The following is a 23,955-nucleotide window of genomic DNA, read 5'->3' as shown; positions in this document are numbered from 1 at the left end:
TACACTACCAAACGTAAGGTAGATAGCTAATGGGAAGCAGCCGCATAGCACAGGGAGATCAGCTCGGTGCTTTGTGACCACCTGGAGGCGTGGGATAGGGAGGGTGGGAGGGAGGGAGACGCAAGAGGGAAGAGATATGGGAACATATGTATATGTATAACTGATTCACTTTGTTATAAAGCAGAAACTAACACACCATTGTAAAGCAATTATTCTCCGATAAAGATGTAAAAAAAAATTTTAGTTTTATCATTGTATTTATTTCTAGCAAAGCAAATTTCTTTATTCTGAAAAACACATTTTGATAAAAGTATTAACTAGTAATAGTTAATTATCAACAAAGTAACTAGCAACTTGGGCGTATAGATAGCTGTTCTGACGCTGTATTCTACTTCCAGAGTACAGAGTTTGAACTGATTCTATAGAAAATATTTTTTAAAAGGCTACTTAGATCAAAATCTTACTTTAATAAAGTGTGAGGAGGTAGGAGAATAAAGTGGCTTATCAGGACACCTAATTTTGAGATGACTTTTCCTTTGTACATTTTTTTAATCAAGGTGTTTTTTTTTTCTTTTATATATTTCTCTTACATATACTACTTAAAGGAGAACTTTAAGAGAAATGTCACTGCGTAATTTCCTTTCCATTTTCTCTTCCCCGCTTAGAAACAGCATCTACAATTGCCGAAAGAATCACCTCTAAATAGAACATAATTTGTTCGTGCCAGGCAGCAAAGAATTAAATAAAAGTTGCATAGGGTTGCTTGCAACAATCTAGGCTTGAAAGATTGCTAAGTGGGTTAGCAGCTTGATCTCCTTATTCATCTTTCCCCAGTTCATTGTAGGGATGCTGGCTCCCCTGCTCCAACCCTCCAGCGTAACTAGTAGTCTTTCGCCCACCTCTGCTCCAAACTGCAAAATAAAAGTGGCGTAGTGAGTGGAACCGTTAGGAGAGGGAAGACGTCTGAAACTTCTTTGCAAATGGTATGAAAGGGAAAACCTGAATACACCATTTTCAGTTACTTTTTTCTTTCAGTTCCTAGCTTTCTCTAAGTGATGAGAAATTAGAGAAGAAAAGGAAAATGTAAGCTCTTTAAATTCTACTTAATTGTGCAATTGAGTTTCAGGAAAAAAATTACATTAGTAAGCAGGAATAAGCATGTGAATGGTAAGGAAATCTATGAATGATGGTTGTAGAACAGGACACAGACATAAACATAATCACTTTTAACCCATTACAGAGTAAACAAATCAGAGAAAAATAGTAGAGGGTAAAACTGGATTCAGCACAATTTTCATTCAATTCTACATAGTTGCTTTAAACATCAGTATACAAACAGGGCTTTAGGTTTAAAAAAAAAAATCAACCATGGAATGCTCTGTAATCTCTTTCATATTAATCAAGTACTTGTTATTTGAGTCCACATAGAATTTTATTTGGTTTGGGTAAGTTTCAAACTTTCTGAAAATTTAAGTCAATTTTGATCAACTTAGCATTTCAACCCCTACACCTAATTCTTCCAAGCTTAGAATTATTTGCAAATCCTCTTATAGCAGGATGACTCAAAACATTACATAGGGGTACATTTTTTTAAATTGTAGAAAAAATAGAATAAAAAACGTGGAAGATCACCAGAGGTCTCTTACTGACAGTCACTTACGTTAATGTTCCTAGCTTTACATTTCAAATATTTTTTTTTTTATTGTGGAAAAATATGCATAACATAAATTTTACATCTTAACTGATTTTAAGTGTACAGGTCGGGGTACTAATACACTCACATTGTTGTATAACAATTACCACCATCTACCCCATAACTCTTTCCATCTTATAAAACTGAAATATACTCATTAAACAATAGCTTCCCATTCTCCCTGCACCTCCAGCCCCTGCAACCACCACTATATTTTCTGTCTTTATGATTTTGACTACTCTAAGTATTGCATATAAGTAAGGATCATATGGTATGTGTCTTCTTGTGACTGGTTTATTTCACTTAGCATAATTTCCTCAAGGTTCAGCCCGGTTGTAGTGTATGTCAGAATTTCCTGCTTTTCAAGGCAGAATAACATTCCATTGTATGTATACACCACCTTTTGCCTATCCATTCACCCATCTATAAGATACTTGGGAAAGATTTATTTTTGATTATATTACTTTTATTAGATTTTCTGTGATTGTTACCCAATTCAAAGTGTGTAGCTCTTATTACTTTTTTTTCCAATAAGAAAGACATTATTCATTGCTAAAGATCTCTAATTCCAAAAACTTTCCATTTCTAAAAATGTTAGGAGTTACTACTTCAAAGAAAAGCTGATTATTCTGATTGCATGGCCTTTTTCCACTCTGAACAGTGTGAAAACCATTTTCCTAATATCAGCAACTTTTAGTTAAGTAATGACATATTTTTTTCAATGAAAATTTCCATAAGTGAAAAGACTTGTTAAAATCTAAAGTAATCTCAGACAAACAATAAAATCTTGATGGCTGCCCTTAACTTGACAATTTGAACCTAGAGACCTACTATTTCATAAAATTTTGATCTTTTCACACCATTCACTGGAAGAAAGCGAGTCCTTATTGCTAAAAATTTATCTCAGCCACCCCAAATGGGACTCTTAATATCTACCTTACAGACTTTCTATAAGAATTAGAAATACAGTTCTTTCAATGCATGTCATATATCAGGCCCAAAAGGTCACAGGCCCTTAAAGCATTGCTATAGTTATCAATGAAATTAGTGAAGGAAGTTTCACATGACAACAGAGCGCTACATATTCTCTAAGAGGGGACTCATGTATTTGGTGGTCGTTCATTTGCAGCAAGCCTATATATTCTACATCAATTTTGAATCAGCATAGGTCTGAGATGTCTTAATCATAATAGGCTTTGCTAATCATTTTACTAACATAGAAATCCTACACCAGATCAGTGCTACTTAAACCTGTCGCTAGAATCAATTAGAGAACTTTGATGATAGGTAGCCTCCCATCCTTAAACCAAACTTACCCAGTGAGAATCTCTGGGAGTAGATTCTGACAAATGTCCAAGTTTGGAAACCATTAATCTACTTATCATTGGACATAAAAACCCTTGCCTTTTGTAATGCTAGACCATGATACACAACATCTCTGCTATTTCCTTCCAACAAGCTATGGTCATGAAGATTTATTTGAAGGTAGAAATTTGAACATTTTAAGAGCTAGAGCAGTATGCTTGTGGGGTACAGAGGAATCAATCTTTGAGGCAGAAACTCAGTTTACTTTGAGAGAGTAAAAGAGGCTTACTCTGTAAGCAAGGCTTTTAGTGAAAGGCTAAACAGATAGGTAACTTCTATCTGTTATTCTTGAGGAAATCTTGAGTGTAAGAAGTTAACATGAATGCAGAAGCTAAGTATACTGTTTAATAATTTAAATGAAAAATGTTAGCAGAATATGACCCTGAAGATATTTTCCTCTATAAATTTTGAGTTAAACTGGCTTGTCTCTAAAGAGGTTATTCTTTCCTGAGTTGTGTGTATGTGTGCATGTGTGTGTGTGTGTGTGTGTGTGTGTGTTTATTCACCATTTGCCCCAGAGGAGACTAGGGTCCATGATCAGTTCATACCATGTATGATGTGTATGCTTAATTTTCTTTTTGCATCCTTACAGGGAGAAATGACAAGCACTGTACTGGGCTTAGCCCAGCATTACCTACACAGGGCTACTGATGTTCACACATGGTTAGAGTACTTAGCTGACTAGCTGACTGTCAGATTTTCTATAATTGTGAGAGCTGGTTCTTAAATGCAGCCATTACTAAATATTAAAATATATAAACCCACAATTTAAATTTTATTTTAAAAAGGCAATATATACTTAAAATTCATTATTTCCTGATTAGTTCACATCTATCGACTCTCTATGCTGGAAATACTACCTAAATGTATGCTAAGTGGGCATCTCTTCCAAAATCCACATTGGTTGCTAAAAAGGGATAACATTAGGAATGTTTACACCATGAAAATCAGCAAACTCTACAAATTGGCGTGTTTTCTTCTTTATTTTGTGAAGAGAGGTTATTAAACATTTACCGGCACACTACTGACATGATATAATTTTAGACTGAAGAAATGATGCTTGGGGACATGTACTACTAAAACCTTTCTAAGGAAGCCACATTATATTCGATGCCTGGAGTGGGCATTTTCTTATGCAATGAATTGATGTTTCTACTAATTCAGAAACAGAAAATGAAATGAGCCTTCATCTGGAGAAGGGGCAAAAAGCCTAGCAGACAATAAAAGAGTCGGTTCTTAAGGTTTACAAATGGTCAGAGGGTCCCAATAGTTAGGGATATCCTCACCTACAACACAAGAGCAGGAACACAAAAATCAAGTTTGGGCCTCTCTGTCCCTCAATAAACATTATTATTATTAGCAAAATCATGTTAATAACTAATGTCATTTATGCTTTGAGGAAATTGGGGGTATAGTGGGTCTTCACAGCAGTTGAGGGACACAGTACAGCTGTGAGGTTTACTGTAGTCATTTGTGGCAGAAGCTGGGGTTGGCAGTAAGAGAACACAGCCAGAATGGAGAGACTATGGAACTTATTCCAGATTTTAAGTGGTTTATATGTAAAAGGAAAGTGAAAACTAATTTATAATCATAAACTATTGAGGCCAATGTGTGTATATGTAAGTGTATGTGTGTATACACACATTTATACAATACGTTTACTTTATAAGTATATATTATATGTAAATGCATATATATATATATGATTTGCAATAAAATAAAGTACCCCATGATATGCATGATAAATATGAGAACTGAGCTGAGCTAGGAAAGGTCTATTGTGGGAGAATTCTTCCATTCTGCCACCTGGGGTTGAGGTAAAGTACCCCTGAGGAAAATTCTATCACTTTCTAGAAAGCAAAGATCATACTTCTTTAATTTTATGTACATATACTATTTGATGAAAAAGTTAATTGAAAGAAAACTATTGCATTTGATGAAAATAAAGATTTGTCATAAAAATTTTTTCAAAAAGTGATACAATGCACTCTTATTCCAGGAAACTAAAGAATAAGAAAACCAAGCTAGCAGATACATTGTGCTTGTATCTTGTAACATTCTTACGTAACAGTTTATCCTGGAGTGAATTTCAGTCAACCTGGAAAACCTCTTCTTATAAATGTAATGATAAAGGCCCTTTCAGATAAGGGTAAGATTCAAGTCCCTACTCTCTCACTAACAGATAAAAAATATGGCAGAACTGCCACTTGCTCTTATTTTCTTAAAATATATTCCTAGATTCTATTCTGTTTGCTAATATTTTGTTTAGAAAAATTGCATCTGAATTCAATTCTTTTGTTTTGTCAGATGAGATTCATGAAGAATTTATTTTATACATCTTTTCAAAGAACTATCTTTTGGGTTCATGCAGATTCATTTAGGCTTTCTAATGCGTTTTCACATTTTTTTATTTCTCTAATTAAAACTTTTATCTTAAAACTTTTAAAAACAATATGCATAATTTGATTCTATATATGCATTTATGTAAAAGTGGATATGTGTGTATATAATACACAGAAACTGAAGCTGTATTGAAATGCACAGTGGCCAAATTTTGTTTTTTATTCTACTACAAAATTCTAAACTTTGAAGAGTGCATGTATTTTACGTAACTATTTTAACACTGAAGGAGTAACAACAGGTGATAAACTAAGAAAATCAAGTTTAACTGTATTTTGACATCCGATTATTTTCTAGTTCAACAAAATTATCTAGATAGGACACAACATGCAGTATTAGTTAGGAGCAGACAATTATTAAGATATGTAAGAGTCATTAAAAGAAAAATATAGTTTTAAATTTTACTAATTTTTTTTTTTTTTTTTTTTTTTTTGCGGTACGCGGGCCTCTCACTGTTGTGTCCTCTCCCGTTGCGGAGCACAGGCTCCGGACGCGCAGGCTCAGCGGCCATGGCTCACGGGCCCAGCCGCTGCGCGGCATGTAGGACCTTCCCGGACCGGGGCACGAACCTGTGTCCCCTGCATCGGCAGGCGGACTCTCAACCACTGCGCCACCAGGGAAACCCTACTAATGGTTTTAATGCAGGTGGAACATCTGGTTTAAACAAACGATTAGTCTTCAGATTATGTTTGTGAACTTAATGCTCTTTTATGAATCTTCCAATTCCCCCACACTCCCAGTGTGTCATTAGCTGGTATTTGGTTTTAGAAAGCAATTGAGAATGAGAGGTGCATCTGGTGTAAGCTAAAAAAAAAATGACTAGGATCTGCAGCATCTGAGTTGTAGCTTTCAGTGTCTCAGTGAGATCAAGCTATGAAATATTATCTTCTGGATGCTAAAACACACATGAAACAGAAACAGAATATCAACTAATTAATATATAATGAAAATGTAACTGTCACATATAAAAATAATTCTGTCCACATATGGTCAAGTCATATGAAAAAAACAAATCTTAATCAGAAGACACTTTATTCCTTTACTATAAGAAATCACTCAAATTTTGACTCATATTAACTCATTTCTTCCTCATAATAATTCATAATAACCCTAGGAAGTTGATAATATAAGCTCTTAGCCAAGAACCTATGTGTGATCTTTCAAGCCTGACCATAGGTAGCTACGAAGGCTTTACCATAAAACTTCAGGCAGGAGCCTTTGCTTGGGGGCTCCCTCAGCAGTGAGACAATTTCCTGTGTTTGTGTTGATCAGTCTGATCCATTTGACTCTCTCCTGGAGCTGTTCCATGGTGAAAAATGGCACGGTGGAGGACTTGGTGCTTTTTCCACTGCAGCTTCTTGCTTATACTATTGCCTTAAGTGATTAAAAGCTTGAGTGTTACCTTCTTATTGGTTCTTTGTCTTAACTGACCACCATGAAATCCAGCGGCTCAGCTCAGCTCTTGACTCTCTCCTTTAATAGTCGTGGAAATGGAGGTGCTGAGAGCATAAGTGACTTGCCCAAGGTCACATAACTAGTAAGAGGCAATGTTAGATTTCAAACAAGCCTGTTAGCCTCCTAAATCCATTCTCTTAACTATACATCTTCTTCTTGGAAAATATCATTGTCTATTTTTCCATGTTCAGGTTCTGATATACTTCCATTTGCTTAATTATTAGAGGGCACGTAATTTCCATCATTTTGATATTCTCATTTTGATATTCTCATGTTGATGAGTGTTATTATAGAGCTCCAGGTAAGTGAAACATAACTCACTATATGATTTTTTTTCACTCTGAAGGGCAGCTTGTTGCACAGGCCCTATTGACATAGCTATTCAAGGATGTTAGAATGTTAGAGAAGTCTTGCTAGGGATCTGTACAAGAAAAAAGACACTCGTCTCTACTTTATCCTGCTAAAGTTTAGACTGAAGTATCTCAAATATTTTGAAAAATACAATTTGGTTAAAATTATTCCAAAATAACATATTATGAAAGAAGTAGTATCATTTAAAAATTGATTTTCCACACACTTCAAACCTTTTCCTCATTGTTTCAATTATAGCCAAAAAGTATGTCAATAAAAAGCCAGGTTGCTCTTGAAAACATTGCACTTTTCTGCTTTAAGAATTAGTACTCAGTCCATTCTCTACATCTGTGTCCTTATTCCTGCCCCACCCCTAGGTTCATCAGAATTTTTTTTTTTTTTTTTTTTTAGATTCAGGGAGATCAGCTCGGTGCTTTGTGACCACCTAGAAGGGTGGGGTGGGGATATGGGGATATATGTATACATATAGCTGATTCACTTTGTTATACAGCAGAAACTAACACAACATTGTAAAGCAATTATACTCCAATAAAGATGTGAAAAAAAAAAAAGAATTAGTATTGTACCAAAACCCAAAAGCATACGTTAAGAAATACTTTGCAAAATATCACTTAAGAATGAATTATCCTTAAATTCTTTGTCAAAATTATGTGATTTGAACATATTTACAATTATAAACAAATCAGTGTCTCCAAACACTAAAGGAAAAGTAGACACGTATTTTATCTTATAATTATTATAAATATAATAAAATATAAATAGAACATAAATATAATTAATAGAAATAGTGTAACATAATTATATAAGTATAAATTAGATTAAGCATATACATGTGCATTGCCATCTTTACCTGAAATAGACTTGAAATGGATAAAATACCTGTCTGTGGATTATAATTTATTCTTCACATCCATTCTCTTAAATATAAGTGATGGATGGAATAAAATATAACTTGAATTCATCTGATTTTCCTATTTATGACCTGATCTATTTCATTTATTTATCTATTTATTCAGTATATATCTGTTATCCATCTATCATGTGCTAGAACAGAGGACAGGATGATGAATTGGACCTTGTCCACAAGGACTTTTCATTTTAGAGTGAGACAATGCTAGGGTTCAGCACTGGTTATTATAGGGTTACACAGGAAAAGTTACCTAATCTCGCTTATAGAAGAGAACACTTCTTAGAAGAGATAACAACTGATGAGTATCTTAAAGTATGAATAAAATTTGCCCAGCAAACAAAAGAGGAAGGGCAGTGAAGACAAAGAAATTTTAAGAACTCATTCTATAAAGGGGGAAAATAAGTAGGAATCTGCTGAAAACTCCAAGTTGTTGGTTTTGACCCTACATTAGTCAGTTGCAGTGACAGTGTTTTTAGACAAGGTCATGGTTAGATTTCCATTAAATACAGCTCTTGCTGGCATTTTGTCAGGTGGAGTTGTCAGGACTGAAGGCAAGGAGAGTAGTTAAACACAGGGGCTCTTAACCAAGGGTTCTTGGGCCCCTAAAGGGGCTGTGGATAGAATTTATGAGGTTCTTGAACTTGATGCGGGAAATGTTACATTAGTTTTGGGTCTCACATTTAGGTCTTTAAACCATGTTGAGTTAATTTTATATATAGCATAAGATAAAAATCTAACTTCATTTCTGTGTCTGTGGCTATCCAGTTTTCCCAACACCATTTGTTAAAGTGACTTCCCTTTTTAAAATAATATTTATGTCAATTACTATTTCAAACTGTATTACATATTAATCCCACTGTTAGAATACTTTATGTAATATAATAATAAAGAAGTGTATTACTATATCACATAAAGTATGCTGATAGGTGTATTTCAATTTAATTTATTTTGTTGTAATCCTTTATAATTTATTTTATAAATTTATTGATTTTATACATATTAATTGATGATATAAAATATTCATTTTGAGCCTATTTATTTATTTTAAATATTATGAGAAGGGGACTATGGGTTCACCAGACTGCTACAAGGGTCATGGCCTCAAAAAAATATTAAGAATTCAGAGACTGTTCCAAGAATTCAGAAAACAGACGAAGTCTCGAACTAGAGCAATGGTATTAAAAAATACGTACAATGAAGAAATAGGCAAATTCAGCATGATTTAGCAATTAAATAAATGTCAAGAACCAAAGATAAGGTGAACTCAGTGATGCCTACCAACATCTTAACTTGGGTGATTTGATTGGTTGGTGGTGGGTAGTTCTGGTACTTAGTGGGGAAGCTGAATTTTAAACCTTGAGAACAGCCAGTAATCACCCATGGGGAGAAGGCAAGTGAAGAAACTGACTCAGGATAAAGCCATGGAAAACCAATATTCAAGGCCAGCCAATTTATTATTATCAGATACGGTATCATGCACTGTATATAATATGTCAGCAAATAAAACTCATATGTAAAGAATAAAACTTCAACAAGCAATTGATGGTTAATCTGTAAAGAATCATTTGTTATGATTCTACTCTGCATTTATAGTTTTTGTACCTGCAATTATTTGCATGCAAAAAAAATACAGCTACTGGTGCCTAATTATAGCCACAAACATCCAAATTTGCCCTCAAAAGAATAACACAAAGAGATACCATCTGTGAAAGTGCAGTAAATCCCTCACACCTTTCCTGCTCCACATCCTGTAAGGCTGGTGGACACATTCCCTTTGGCTTCTATCTTGGGCTTTATTCTTGCCTGATCTCATTCATGCATTATAGGCTAATAACTAATAATCTGAAAGTCAGTAGGCCTTTCCTCTTATCCAAACGTTATGATTTTCCCCCCTCATATAAAGTGTACTGCGGTATGGGCAGACTGAAAAATGGAAGCCATGTCTGAAGCACATCATTTGCTTTGTTAGTGTGGACAGATTCAATTTCTCATTCACATGTAATTTTACAAGGTATGCAACTTGAACACTGTTGAACAAAGATGATATCTCATACAAATTTCTGCTTAAAGGTGACAAGCAAATTATGTTACTTTACTTTTTAAAGAAAGTTTTAGCCACTTATTAGAAACACAGCTGTCAGTTTTGTCAAGTATATTCATATTTCTCTGTTATTAGGACCATCAAGAAGTTTAATAATTGTCCCTTGGAATTTGATTTCCTACAAAAGTGCTATAACACAATCAGTACTATTGCAAATAATCATTGAACTGTATGAAAATAGTTATGATTTCAGATGGAAAACATATAATAATAGATGAGAAATATAAAACCCAGGGTAATTCTTGATAAAGATTCTGTTCTCATACATATGTCAGCAATAATAAATGTGGGGACAACATAGCCTGCTGTATAAAAGTGAAACAGATTCCCAGCAGAATAATTTCCAAAAGCTTTAATGAGAGTTCAAATATTACTTGCTTATCATTTAATCATATTAAACAGTTTGAATCTAATAAATCCTCTGTTGTAGAAACACTATACACTTTAAGAATGGGAAATTGGCTAGTTTATTAGGCTAATGACTAAAACCAGAATGTAATATATATTTCTTCTGTATGAAATATATATTTCTCCATTCTATTTATAGTGTTTAGAACTGTCATAAGGTACTACCATGAAGGTTTTAGGGGTAAATGAAGACTTAGGAATTCTAAAATTTTCACTGGTTTTTATTTCTTACCTAAAAAATTCAGTGAATAGGAAAGTACATTTTTGTTCTACTACCTTTTTCTCAGTGGTATATGAGTCACAAAGAGTTGAAGTAGCAGTTACACACCAGCCTTAAGTTTATGGACAATGGGCCATATGCTTAGACATTAGAAATATGGTAAAATAATTTAGATTTAGCAAAAGGGATCAGGTTAAGACAATGAGAATTTGTAAAGGGGGAGTATCATTCTAAAAAGAGAGTTAATTAGAAGCAAAAAGAATGTCCTGTCATACATAACTAAACATTTCAATGGATGCAGTCAAAATTCAAAACACTATTAATGACATGATAAACATAAGCCATTCTTGTGAAAACAAGAGGTAGAAGAATCTTTTGAGACATTAAAAAGGATAATGCTACTCACATCCTGAGCTACCATTTGTTGACACCAGAGTCAGGTTGGAAGGCCATGGATTCCGAACAATATCTTGCCAATGAATTGTGTCTGTATAACAAAGAAACTTGTTCTGGTCTACATAGACTCCACCATTTAGGATTTCTGTATTAAAACAAACAAACAAACATAGATTTTTTGTCAAACTTTTTGATGATAAAAGGTAGTCAATAAAAATGATTTACTGTTAAGCTATTTTCAGTGTTAAATTACAGCTACTTTGTTAATAGCCAAGATATCTTTAAAAATATCTTTTTCCTGAGCCATATAGGTTGCAGAAATTTGAAAACATTGAACAATACAAAGAAAAACAACCACTCATAATTCAAGCACTCAGAGAGAAACACTCTTCACTTTTTGGTACAGATGCTATCAGTCTTTTTTTATTTCCTCTGAAATTGGAATAATATTGCATATAATATTCATAACCCGCTAGTTTTGTTAATACTAACTGGTGAGTATTCAATGGTAATTAAATATTATTCTATGTTATTTCCAAGGAGCATATAATATGTCAGGGTATAACTTAAACAGTACTTATTTAACCAATCCCTTCTTATTGGTAATTTAACTTGTTTATCTCTGATTAGTTCTTTAAAATTCTTTCTATAAATAACATTCACAGATTGTGAATATTTTTAAGCCAGATTGTGAATATTTTTAAGACTTTTGCTACAAATTGTCAAATTTCCCTTAAAAATATTGTTTCAGTCAATGTGACATTGACAGGAATCAGTTAGGTAAGTAATTAGCGCAAAGTGGAAGCCAAAATTAATGCTTCAATCACAAAAGTGTTCTCTGTTCATCTCAAATGTAGTCAACAGAATTGCCAATTATTCGTTAAGAACAACACACAGCAAGATATCATAAAAACGCTCTGGTTCATTGGAATAAGGGCAAGATTGTGGGATTATGTGCATCAGAGCCAAGTTTTACTTGATTCTCTATTTCACTACTCTAGCCTTAATCAATAACTTGTCCTCTCTGAACAATGGCTGATCATATACATAGATTCTCATTCAGATACCTTTAGGTTATCCAGAAAAAAGGTAGATATTCCCTCTGAAAATGCTATTCTTATCATTTTAAGAAATTGGCAAGAAATACACATAGCATCTTCCTACCCAATATCTACCACATTTTTTCTTCTTGTCCAATACAAGAACAAGGTAAAAGAAATCATATATCAGTCCATAAAGCATCCAGATACAAATAACAAAAGTCCAATTAACAGTAATTTATATAGATAAGGGATGATTTTTCTCACATAATAAGAAACCTATCGGAGGCAGTGTGGATATTAGTTTAGCTGTTCTGCAGTACCCACAACCTGCTATGTATGTTGGCTTTATTCATACAAGGCATAAGATGGCTGCTGCATCTAAAGGTGTTTGTTTGAATTCAAGGCAAGGTAAAGACAGAAGAGCAAGCAGGAGACTTCCTCCTGGTGAAGCTTCAACTTTCGATTTGGAAAGACATGCTTTCCCCAAGGATTATGTCTGCATTACAATGGCCAGAACAATATCCCATGGCCATTCCTACTGCAAGAGAGGCTGAGTGAGCAAGTATGTAGGTGAACATATTGTTATTCAAACAAAAGCCAAATGTGCAGGGGTGTTAGTGAGGAAGAAGAGGTCCGTGATATTGGGAAGGCAGCTAACTCCATCTCTTGTGCTGGCCTTAAGAAAATCACCTCTCCTGTGCAGTATCCCAAGCTAAGCCTTTAAGAGTCCCCTTAAACCAAAAAGGGGCATAAAAGAATGAATGGGGGCTTCCCTGGTGGCGCAGTGGTTGAGAGTCCGCCTGCCGATGCAGGGGACACGGGTTCGTGCCCCAGTCCGGGAAGATGCCACATGCCGCGGAGCGGCTGAGCCTGTGAGCCATGGCTGCTGGGCCTGCACGTCCGGAGCCTGTGCTCCGCAACAGGAGAGGCCACAACAGTGAGAGGCCCGCGTACCGAAGGAAAAAAAAAAAAAAAACACATAAAAAAGGTATTTGTGGAAGTAAGATTGGTGGTCACATATAAAATGCCTTAGTACTTTGCATATATAAAATCCTTCAGATTAATTTTGACATTTCAGGGGTTTCCACATTTAAAATCAATCCCATTTCCATCATTAATCTTTTCACTGACTATTGGATCCATTTCCTCAAGTGAGGGGAAAAAAAAAAAAAAGAAACAAAAAGAAATTAGATAATCTTTCTACTTCTAAAACCCAGTTCATTCCTTTTCATGACCTAACAATACAACCTTCATCAAAGCAGAGGGGAGATGTAAGATGTAATAAAGATTGTGAAAATGGATTTCTACACTAATGTTTGGCATTAAGTCTCTATCTAAGAAATGTGACGATCTCATACTAATAGCTTTCTCATGAGACATTAGGTGATGCTCTTCTGCTCTAGGAATAATTCTTCATTAGGTGACAAAGAAAGGAGATTTTGACTGCTATCCAGGAAATGAAGGTTATTTTTCACTCTACATTTGGAAAAGTTCTACTTAAAAAAAAATGTGAAGAGAAAAGGTAATAGCTCAAACATTGTAGAAAGAGTATATTTTTCAGGAGTTACATTTTAATTCAAATAGTTCATACTGACAGATCACAGTATCCATCTACAACTTCCTATCTAAAAATATTTAAATAGAATCAGATTATATTATACTGAATAATAATCTCATCAAATCCTGTTCTTTGATAAAAATTAATCTGTTCCCAATGTTGACATCTGTTTCTTAGAAATACTCTGTTCAAGAGCTTGGCTTATACTTGGAAAATGATTTAGAAAAGAGGCAATAATAATTCAAGTATAATCTTACATGTTAAAATTTTAAATTAAGACTACAATCATGATCAATCTGGATGAGACTTTTATTCTGAATTCAAAACCCAGCATCTGCTAGCCATTCTGGATCAGGGGGATTTGTAAAGTTTTAGCATTTAATAATGTATATGTATATTTTCCCTGAAAATAGTCTTTTTTTCTGTTATGTTTGGCTTAGACCATAATCTGTAGTTGAATGTCATAACCTCATAATCAGAAAGTGTATATTTTATTGATATTTATAGAAGTTTTTATGTACATTTCATCTTACATTTTCTTTTGATCAACCTGATTACTTAAACGTGTCAGAAAATAATGTTAAAATTGCACTTATTCATTTATATGGTTTACATTATTTTATAAGTTTATACAGTGTTAAAATATTAATTTAATATGCTTCTGTGGGGAAATATTCAGTTAGATTTATTGTTGGGCTAAGCAAATTCTAGGGAAAGGTATTGACCTGCAAGAAAGTTGTTAAAAGACACAGATTATTTGCTGGACAAAAGGGATAGCTAATGTGTCTGCCTTCACTGACTATAAAGGCTTTTTAAAAATTATATGTTTACATTAGAAAAAGGGACAAAGATTGGAAAGAGAAAAGCTTGGTAAGATATTTATCCAGGACCATAAAAGAAAAGTGTCCGGCTGTACTTTAAATCTATCTTTGCTAACAGATTAGTTTCTATCAGTTTTACTAAAGATTTATTAGAAGGTACCACCTTTGTTACACCAAGAGCTTCTATCCCATTAGCATGAAATAAAGTGATTAATAATTATATTTTAAGACCATGACAAAAAGACAATTTCTTTTTTTTTTTAAATACAATGAAGAACAAATATCATTTTATTTATGAAGCTGCCAATGATTTTTTAAAATTAAATTCTTTGTGTGCTTTAGGATGCAGATAGGCAGGTACTACATACATTAATGTGTATATATATATATATATTTCTTTTTTAGAGCCTTTCTAGATTGTAATTTTGCTTTACATGTACTGAGAGATATATTTATACCATGTATTAGAGTGAATTTTTTTCTAAAAGTTTTGAAAGTATTTAAAGATACATAAAAAGGTACACAAATATATAAATAATATTCATAGCTCTGTTATTGCTTTAGAAAGTCTTGAAACAACATGAGCTCTTAGTAGTTGGAAATCAAATACATATTTTAAATTGTAAATAATTACAATCGATTATTATGGGAATAAATATGAGCAAAAAGACAATTTCTAAGGAAGATAGGGAAATGAGACCCAGACCTCATTGATATTCAAACAAAGATGCCTAGAAGTGTGGAAGGACTCAAAAAATGTTGAATAACTAAGAAGTTCAAGGTAATCTCATTACATTGAATTTCACTTTCCCTGTAGGAAATATATCACAGTAAATAAAGAGAGACACAAATAGATTCTTGGTCATTGAAATAATTGGTAGAAAAAAATCTGTTATGAATTTTCTTATCATATTATATAAAAATATTTCCAGCAAGTTCACAAAACTAAGTCTCCTTTAAAAATGCCACCATTAAATATAATAAGATATATTAAATACAACTTTCTATGAAAAAAAGTATAATTTCATTTCTTAAAAAACTCCACTAAACACTTAAGTATGTTTGTGTCTCAAACACTTCCTACTAGATTAATACGTGCAAGTCAAGTAAAAAAAGAGAAAGAAAAAAGCATGACTTTTTTTTTGTATTCAGAGTAAGTAAACTGTAATCCACACTACTCTCCAATGTGTTAAATTTAACATATACAGCACATGATTTGTAACTGAAGTAATTAGACTAAACTCCATGAAGGCAAGGGCTATTTTTCAGCGCTGTATCTATATCATCAAACTTGGAGCAATATTTAGTCAATGAATATTTGTTAAATTGAACTGAAAAAAATTGTACCCTGATATTTGTCACCAACATTGATCAACTAACTTCTGTTATAGTTCCTAATTTTAAATTACATTCTGACAAAATCAAAGTAAGAATGAAAGTTATCTTTTTTCCATAAACACTCTACAGTTGATTTTTATTGGTCCTACATTTCATTAAGCCAGGGGTCATTTTTGTTTTGTTCAAAACTGTATCCCCAGTGTCTATCATGAAAGGCACAAGCCAGATACACAATAAATGTTTGCTTCATAAAAGAAAATATAACATCTGGAGTATAAATAAATGAAATACATATATAATTTTGAGGTTAGAGTTTTTATAAGTTGAAAGAGAAATAGTTTTTATTACATAAAATGCTGATAATGTGCAAAATTACTGCAGGCAGTACATTAAATATTTATAAGGTACATTTAGATATATTCATTGGTATCCCTAAACCTATTTTGTGTACCAAATTCAGTTATCATTTATCAGGTGAATAATGATGATTATGAGCTATCCCAGACACATAAAATTCCCCCAAACCTGTACCAATTACCTAGCATGTGCTACACAAAAGTCTAAATGCGAGTTTTTATGTTGAACCATAAATCTACCTCACATTGTTCCTTAAATTACTTTTTAGAAAGCTGTAAAGTGTCAATATGACATTTTAAAGGTGTAAAGTACTTGTGTCTCAGACATCCAATCCACAAAGTTTGTACATTTAACCATTTCTTCCCTCGATTCTCATTTGCATGAGTCTAATAAAGAAGGAAATGTTTGTGTTATTTAAATAGTTATTTTCATTTCTTTTCAAATGCTAGTTATTATAGTGAATTTGGGGGATGAGTTACCATTAAGAGAATCATTGACATTTTGCAAATATATTCTCGCAAAAGAAAATGTGATAAAATACTAAATCTTGGCTGTTTTTTGCCCCTGCCCTGTAAGAAATAGCCTGATTGTAATGTAGCATCCCTGCTGAAAATACAGATTAATATGACCTTCTTACTAGGTTTAAGGAGTCAACAAAATTGCTTTGACTCCCAAGCACAATTCATAAATAAGACTGAATGTCTTTCTCTTTTTACAAAATAAAGATTATAATTTTAAATGCAGTTAGCCATATTTCACTTTAGTTTACATGATCAGTATCAATAGTAAACTTTTTACCTCTACTCACAAAGCTAACAAGCACAATGATATAAGAAATATCTAATAAGCAAGGATGAAATGCTTAACCTCAATCCCTGACTGCGTATTTAAATGTCTTGTTTTGCATGGGTGCATTTACAGGTCAACCTTAGAATTAAAATGATAATAAAAGTAAATAAAGATTAGAAATATTGCATTTGTCTAATTGGGAACGTCTGAATAATGCATACATCAGAATTCTATTGCTTATCCAAGCCAAAGGTCACAATCAAGAAGTCAAAGTCCAAAGTGGCAAAAGCCCATCTTCAAGATGAAGCTGCAGGAAGCAGTTACTGGGTTTTCTCAGACATAAAGCAATGTATCTTTCTCACTGTCATCACCTTAAGCCACGAAAGTCTGTTGGCAGATAATGATACAAAAGTAATACAGCTCACATCATCCACCTGTGATACTTAATACATCATCTCTGGAATGGACTTGGGCCAGAGATTCCTGTATCTTTCCCAAACCCAGACCTTTCAGCTGGGAGCACAATGAATTGCTGCTACCCCACTGGGTCAGCCCTCAAGGTTCATTATTAATAAGCTGAGACTCTAAAGGCTAATGAGAACCGGGTGCTTGAGGAGACAATGGCTCATTCATCATCAATCAAGCTTTGAAGTTTTTATACAGATGATTTAAGGAGAGTTGAAGTGTGCAAAATTGAAATGTCACATTTGTATTGGGAGTGGGGAGAGGGTGATAATGTAAATGAGTGATGTCACCTTCTGTATTTCAGCTCGATGATCAGAGTCAAAAGCTCATGGTTGCGGATACTGGATACCGAATGTTAGGAAATAACAGTGGACAGTTTTTCCAACAGAGCAAGGCAATTTCAAGAAGAAATTATTAGATTCATTGAAAGTTAGCTTAAGATAGAAAATAGTGGCAAAAATATCTTGATTTCAATAGAATGGAGCTTAGTAATTCTCTCCATAATGTTCCAATGTACTAATACTTCAGGATCCAAAACAATTCTCAGCTTTCAATATGTTGTAGCTTGAGTCCTAGCTCTGCTGAGAAGTCTACTATGACCATCTAGTTTTCAGAGGTGAATTGCCTCTAACTTTTATGACATTGATTATCTGAACCATTCATCTAACAGAACAAATGCCACCTTATCTTCTTTATTCTTTTGTGTATTGTCTCCCCTATCATAATGTAGGTCTCTAGAGGATAAGAACCATGACATACATCTTTCTGCAGCCCTGGTACCAAAGAAAGTGTCAAGCACATAGTAGAAATTCAAATGGTTTTGATGATTATAATGATACTGACATCTTCAGAACATGACTAACGTCTGTAAAAAGTTCTTAGTTGCTTAATTAATAACATAATAGTGATATCTTCTCCTTATGCACTAGATGATGTTTACATTATAAACCACATAAAATATTGAATACAATTTGTGTGATCTTAATGTATCAATTCTTTCTATCCATTAGGAAAGTAGTAATCCACTTAAACATTCATATTCTCTGGAAAAATTTAAAAATAAATTTTGTCTTGTAACTGGCTTTAAATTACAAATACAGAATTTCCTTCTCAAATTGTTCTCTTACCTCATTATATAATTCTATGTGTTTGTCAACATGTTTGATAATTTTCTTCTAATAATTTCTCCCAAACTTGTACTCCCCCTGTATTTCCTTATTTCCAGTACAACCAAAATAACATGCTGTAAAAGTCAATTAGACTCAAAACTTGAGATTTGTAATTAATACTTACAGCTCAATATTTAGTCAGTCACGACACCCTAAATAAAATCCTCATAATGTTTGTTTTAATTTATCCCATTCTTTTTTATATTCCCTGCTCCTTATTAATTTAGGTTCTATTATCTCATACCAGATTCAACGTTTTGCTTCTAACCTACCATCTCCACGAATCCATCTTACATATTAAAGTCATAATATATTGTATATAGCTAGATATATAGAAAGATAGAAAGAAAGATAGACATGTAGATAGCTATACTATAGGTAGGTGGGTGGGTAGAGAGATAGATTAATATTTCTCTATTAGGACTTTGAGTATGAAAGCAATAATATTAAATGTAGTTAACTGGGTAAAACTAAGTTCAAAATCTAGTTTTTCACTTGCTAGATGTGTGATCTTGTATACATCTATGAGACTCAGTTTGTTCAACTCTATAATGGGAATATTGTAATCATACGATCTGTCACACAGTTGTTGATTATATTACACTTTATATTTAGTAATTACTCAAATAGCTGTTCACTGATTATGTTGTCTCTTAAAGAGGGTCCCTGTAAACAGCCACAAGACAATTATACAATACTTATGTCTCATTGGTCTGAATTCAGTCATGGAGCCACAGCTGGGCACGAAAGGCAGGGAATCACAGTCTTTGTACTGAGTGTTATATGACTAGCTAAACTTTATATACTATTTAAAACTTAGATATAATGGAATTGGGAGACAACAAGCAGTCTCTGCCATACTGACTCAAAAGAAATCTCTTGGCATCTTATATCTACTTATAAAACATAAATCTTGTGAATTGAACAGGCATAAAGATTTTTTGCAAAATTTGTATTGAAGTACAATATACATACACAGATGTGCATATATCATATGCAATGTGTTTTTGCAAACTGAACACACTTATGCACTCAATCAAGACATAGAACACTCCAGCACGACAGAAGCCTTCCTCATATTTCACTCCCTATTGAAACCTTTATCCTGGCTTTGAGCAAGATTGCTTTCACATAGTTTGTACTTTATACATAAATGGGATAATAGTGTCTGCATTCTTCTTGTCTGACTCCCTTTTGCTCAACATTACGTTTGTGAAATTCACCCATATTGTTCATTTTCATTGTTGTATGGTATTGCATGTTTTGTCTATTATACTGATGGGCATTTGGGTATTTTCCATTTGGGCTATCACAAATAGTGCTGCTAGGAACATCCTAGAATATGCCCTTAGTGACCATATGTGCACATTTATGCTGTAGACATAAGTAGAAGTGAAATTGCTGGACCACAGTGACAGTTTTCCAAAGTGCTCTTTGCCGATTTATATTCCCAAGAGTTTAGCCTCTTGCATACTATTTTTGAAGTGTAATTTTTTAAGTCAAGAGGTTTCTTTCCATTTACTTGAAAATAGATCTTCCTATGTGTGAAACATTTACAAAGCACTGAGGTAAACCTGATCTCTATTTGAGGTTATTAGGAAACAATTGAGTAATTAATGTACCAGATGTTACCCTCCTAACTTTTTAATTTTGGGGGAGGGAATCTGACTCAATGTTTTGAAAATGATATTTTACAATATATTAGAAAAATACATTAAAACTATATCAATAATTATAAAAATAAAGAGCAAAGTATGGCTTCTAGAAGTTGGATGAAAAAATTCACATTAAGTGACTATCTCTCTGATAAAAGAGATGAACACAATCAAAAGTATATAAAAAGATGAAAAATTCACTATTTTCTTGTTACTAAAATAGAACACTCCTTTACATAAAGATCAAATATTTTTATTCCCCTATCCACCAGAAAGCCTTCATTACAGACAACAATCCTCTTAAAACTGCTCCAACTTTCCAGAAAATGTAATTGCTTCAGTAGAACAAATCCATAGAGTTCAATGTTTTCATTACCAATAAGGGGGAAAGTCATATTAGTGCCCAGAAATGATTTCTCCCTTTTACTTACAGGCTTTAATACAATAAGCCTGGGATAAACTACAAGGTCACTTTCAAATATCTCACCTACGATATTAGTTTATATAGTTTTAATAACTCTTCTCACAATGTGTGATTTCTTCACTACTTCTTTAGAGTATTTCAGAAAAGTATTATTTCTCTTGATGACAGTAACAAATAATATTGCTGTATGTGTTTGTTGCTGGCAAGCTAAGACTTGCAAATAAAAAATAAAGCAAGAGAAAGCAGAATGATTTAATCTTGTAAAATGATTATAATACGATTTTAAGCATCAAGATTTTTAAGAGGCTATTTAAAAATAACAAATACATGGTTTGGGGGCCTGGGTGTCTCTGCTAAAATGTCTAGATGTTAAAGTAATGCCAAAGATAATAAATAAAGACAAAATTTTACAAAATAAAGAAGTCATAAAATAAGAGTGCAAAGAAGCAGATTCTAGAACATTTATAAAACCCACAAGTAGGTCTACGTTGACTTCTTTTAAGTAGAGTTTTAATCTGGAGACAATTAGAAAAAGAATGATTGAATATGAGTAGACATCATTTTGTAAAGCACAGATTTCAAAACCTGAAATATCAGATATCATGGCAAAATAGAAAGAGAAATAGCTTTGGAGTTAGATTGGTTTGTATAAAGTTTTAAATTACTACACCTTACATGCAGGAAAATGCACAAAACTTAAACTCTGTGTTTTTTAAATATACATGTATATGGTGTTTGTGCCTCTGTCTCCATGCTGCCACCACCCAGACAAAGACAGAATATCTCTATCACTCCAGAAATTCCTCCTTGTTCCTTCCTAATAATGTGTTCCCAAATACACTATTCTATCATCACAGATTAGTTTTGCCAGTATATAAGTTTATATAAATGGAATAACACAGTATGTATTCTTTTCTCGTGCCTTCTTTTACTTAAAATAGTATTTTTGACAGTTATTTATGCTGTTGCCTGTTAGTAATTTGTTCATTTTTATTGTGTCCTATTCCTATATATGAATATGACACAATTTGTTTGTAGATTAGTTCATATTTTTTAAGCATATCTTTGCTATTTTTACCTGTGTGATTTCAGGCAAGTTAGTTTAAGTTTCTATTCTATTATCTAGAAAATAGGAATAATAATATTTAATTTGTTGGTTTATACTGAGAATGACAATTATGTATATAAAGCACCTGGTACATACTAGGTCCTCACAAAATGGTAGCTATTTCAAAATATGTTTTGAATGTAGTTCAGGAGCTTCCTTTGTTCAAAGTATTTAAACATATGTGCACATTGAAAGAAGTATTGGATCTTTTGGGAGGAAAGAAGACCAAATAAAAACTTCTGAGAATCATACAAAATTTTCATAAGTTAAGTTTGGTGCTTGGCATAATAATTTTAGAGCTAGATATATTAAGCTAAAATATTTTTAAATGTACTTCCAAAGTTGACTAATAAAAATTGGGGTTATCTGTATTTCATAAGATAAACTGTTCCTGAGGACAAGATCATAAATTCTGTAACTCACTATTTCCCCTATAATGAGTAATCCTGAATATCTAGTTGGGTTAATCCTTTGAGTCATTTCTTGTCATCTCTGTAATTATATTCCATGACAGTGCTTGGAACTGGTAGATTTCCTTCTGTTCAGTTCAGGTTGGTACATAGTTCACAGGTCACCAAGTCTCTGCTGGTAATTTCCAGGTGACCTTCATCTTGGCTGCCACCACCACTGTGCTTCATAGAAATCAGGGTAAAATCCAAAGGACAGGGACAAGTAAACTGAGCTGTCCTCTTCCATTTCAAGAGTCGGGCATTTTTGCTGAAGCAGAATGGATTCATTAGGAAACACAGAGCATTATTAAACATATCTGTGTAGCTCCGGGTTGGTCAGGGAGGTGGGATTGCTCTAAACTTTTGATTAAATTTATTAAAGGTTTTAAAAAAATAACTAATAAATTGTATATTAAAAACTAGCTGTGTAACAAGTATTGCTGTAATAAGACTGCTAGTTGATATAGGGCAAGAAAGTTCTTTACTCTTGAATGAAGAAAAGATATAATCAAATATTATATTTGCTCAGAGATTTTAAGAATTAAAGCTACATATTTAAAATATTTGAAGAAAAAAGTTCATTAAAATTTCTTCAGAAACTTCCATCATTTTTAATGAATCGTTATATCCTATGGCTCCTAGAAACACCACTCACATTATTTTCATATTGTGACATCTGATGTCATAACAGATGGCTCCACTATTCAATGGTATAGCTCTGTAACCTGTATTGTCATGTCTTCTAAATTAAGATACACTTTTATCTTAGGATGCTTCCATTTTTTCAGGGTTAATAAGCATGATTTAAAAATTATCTGGGGTATCTGGCTGCTCTTTGAGGATGGACATGAAGAAATGACCCAAGTGCCAAGATGCCTAACAATGTCAGATGGTTCAGTCAACTTGAGAAGCTGACATTCAAGAAGGAAAAACTACGGGAATGTAAATGTCTGCACAGGCTATGGGGTCAGACTGGGTAACCATGACACCCCCATAGATCACCTGTGAGATAACATTAGTTGTCCTCCCCAAGTCTCAGTGCCCTTATCTATAAAATGAGGATATGGATATTAATATTACCTCCCTCACAGGGAAATTGTAAGGAGAAAATGAGTCAATACATGTAAATGCTCACCACAGTGTCTGTTATGTGGCAAGCATTCAATTGATGTATTATTATTATTATTGCTATTATTACTATTAAGGAGAAGATAAGAAAAGTTCTCTGGTAAACTGATTTCCTCTATCCTGCTTGATAATTATCTCTGCTCCCTCTTGTAAATACACTTTTCAGAGAGTTAAACTGGGGCAGGATTATTAGGCCAAGTTAGAATATGCGGGTTTGCATTTGCTCATTTTTAACAATTATTTTCAACTTATATAAGTTTCAGATGCCCTTTTAGGAGCATATTATAGGTTCTAGAAACTCACAAAATTACTTAAGATGCTAAATTCAGAA

At 33.3% G+C, this 23,955-nt stretch overlaps 1 protein-coding gene across 1 annotated transcript in view; it reads right to left on the bottom strand.

The window, feature by feature from the left end:
* ERBB4 (erb-b2 receptor tyrosine kinase 4) overlaps positions 1-23,955 on the bottom strand; it is a 671,873-nt gene that overhangs the window by 360,113 nt on the left and 287,805 nt on the right. The window contains exon 3 of the mRNA XM_029224991.1: positions 11,331-11,465. Within this exon, the coding sequence (XP_029080824.1) occupies positions 11,331-11,465 (135 nt within the window). The remainder of the gene's footprint in view (positions 1-11,330; positions 11,466-23,955) is intronic.

The sequence above is a fragment of the Monodon monoceros genome, unplaced genomic scaffold, assembly GCF_005190385.1.
Source record: "Monodon monoceros isolate NGI ecotype Baffin Bay Population unplaced genomic scaffold, NGI_Narwhal_1 Super_Scaffold_16, whole genome shotgun sequence".
NCBI lineage: Eukaryota > Metazoa > Chordata > Mammalia > Artiodactyla > Monodontidae > Monodon > Monodon monoceros.
The sequence above is the reverse complement of the archived record's forward strand: the minus strand, read 5'-3'. Positions and strand labels throughout refer to the sequence as shown.